General features: G+C 45.6%; 1 protein-coding gene across 1 annotated transcript in view; it reads left to right on the forward strand.

Moving 5' to 3' along the window:
- Positions 1-1,455, forward strand: part of LOC148302140 (uncharacterized) — a 3,280-nt gene extending 1,825 nt beyond the window's left edge. The window contains exon 2 of the mRNA XM_088272042.1: positions 22-1,455. Within this exon, the coding sequence (XP_088128168.1) occupies positions 35-1,219 (1,185 nt within the window). The 5' untranslated portion in view covers positions 22-34 and the 3' untranslated portion in view covers positions 1,220-1,455. The remainder of the gene's footprint in view (positions 1-21) is intronic.
- The last annotated feature ends 353 nt before the right edge of the window (positions 1,456-1,808 follow it).

Genomic DNA, 1,808 nt, shown 5'->3' on the forward strand with positions numbered 1-1,808 from the left:
ATTAAATTATTTTCGTTGCAGGAACTAGCTCAACATGTTCTCCTCAGCCATTGTTGCGCTGCTGGTCGTAGGATCCGCTACCAGTCACTTTTCGTCGTACGGAAAGTTCAAAACCAACTGCTTTTCTGACATCGACGATGGTAAATGCGAATCTAGCTGGGTGAAAATCTGCGGTGACTATTACGCCTGCGATATGGCCATCCCCTTCGAGTCGCCCATCAAGAGGATCGGTTACATAGACAATCACATATTTGCGGCCGAAGGGACACACACATATCTGATCGACGAGGAGACACACGAGACTAAACATGTCAACAGAGTCATCCCGCCTTGGAGTGAAAGCGTCGACTTGAAAGGCAACAAGTACTACCCGGGCGATGGAACCACTTACGTGAGCCTCAACGCCACCGGCCAAGAAATCGAAATCGTCACCACTGGAGAACACAGCAGCAACCAGTTGTCTCTCGACGTCAACGCCAACAAACTCTTCATCCTCGCCTTTAGCCAAGGAGACAGGAAAGACATCCGGGCGGGGAACCTTTTCGCTATCACGATAGACCCTCTGAACATCCAGCACCACCAAATACAAGCGGAAGAAGTCAAAGCCGACGAGGGAATAACAGCCATGGCGGTCCAAGGCGGCTTGGAAAAACTCCTGCTCGGAACCAGAACCAAGAAAGGAGGCAAGCTCATCAGACTAAACCGACTGAAGGAAGACCCATGCTCCAGGAAGGAAATCCAGAAAGCCGCCATCTACAATGTCCTCAGCGACGCGAGGGAAAAGCTAGTCAAATTCGTCGAAGAAACGGACGCTCTTGGATCGAAATCGATCTCCGTTCGTTCGGTCCATGACGCTCACTCTTTGGAGTTGGAAAACGCACTATTAAAGAAAGAATTGAACGTAACGAATTCGAAAATCTCCGCGTTTACTTCTAGATTGCTGACGTTCAACAAAAACATCAGGGCAAGAAATGATGCCGAATACCCTGAAGAGGCGCACGATAGCCACCACGGTCACCACGAAGTCAGCTTGGAGAAGGAGTGCCTCCCCGTATCTGAGATCGTGCATCTCAAGAAGAAGCTGGAACACTTCGCTCAGAGCGACAAAATCCTTCGTCATCAGGTTGAGGAGTATCTATCGGCTCTCGAGATTATCGTGAAGGATCCTCTCATCTCCCATTACGCAGCAGCCAACGAAGCTATCGAACAAGGGCTATGAATCGATTATTTCTTCAAACCTGCTGCTCCTAAATTCTTCACTTCGATATTTCAAGGTGATACAAGTAGAAAAAGACTGGGCCTATCAACAGCGCTTATAAATACGCTGTTGAAATTATCAACAACAAAAAGAAATCTCTCATTTGAATTCATAAGTCATTTATATCAACACTTTTTTGGATTAAAAAAGGCAGCATCCAATATTCTTTACAATATTAAATGATTTTTTGTAATCAATTTACTCTCTCTCTCTCTAACCCTTATCCGCACCCAATGGTGCATAGGGCACTGCATCGTATTGGCGCAATGTTGTCTTGATCGTTAATTATATGAAGGCAAGGTGATCACTTCTGCGCTTCAGGGACCAGTCCAGAGTAATATTAAATAAATATTAAAGTGTAAATTCATTAATATTTATGTTTACCCCCCCTGGGAATCGAACATGGGACCTCCAGCACGGTAACTAAACACGCTGACCATTACACCATGGAGGCGGACTAAAACCAATTTACAGGGCAATAAAAAAAAACTTCTTCTTTTTCTTCCTCTGCTTGGTGTATGCCTTGTGGGCTGTTTTAAAGAGGGACGCA

The sequence above is a fragment of the Brachycentrus maculatus genome, unplaced genomic scaffold (genome assembly GCF_059751285.1).
Source record: "Brachycentrus maculatus isolate JH-2025_06_01 unplaced genomic scaffold, ASM5975128v1 h1tg000475l, whole genome shotgun sequence".
Classification (NCBI taxonomy): Eukaryota; Metazoa; Arthropoda; class Insecta; order Trichoptera; family Brachycentridae; genus Brachycentrus; species Brachycentrus maculatus.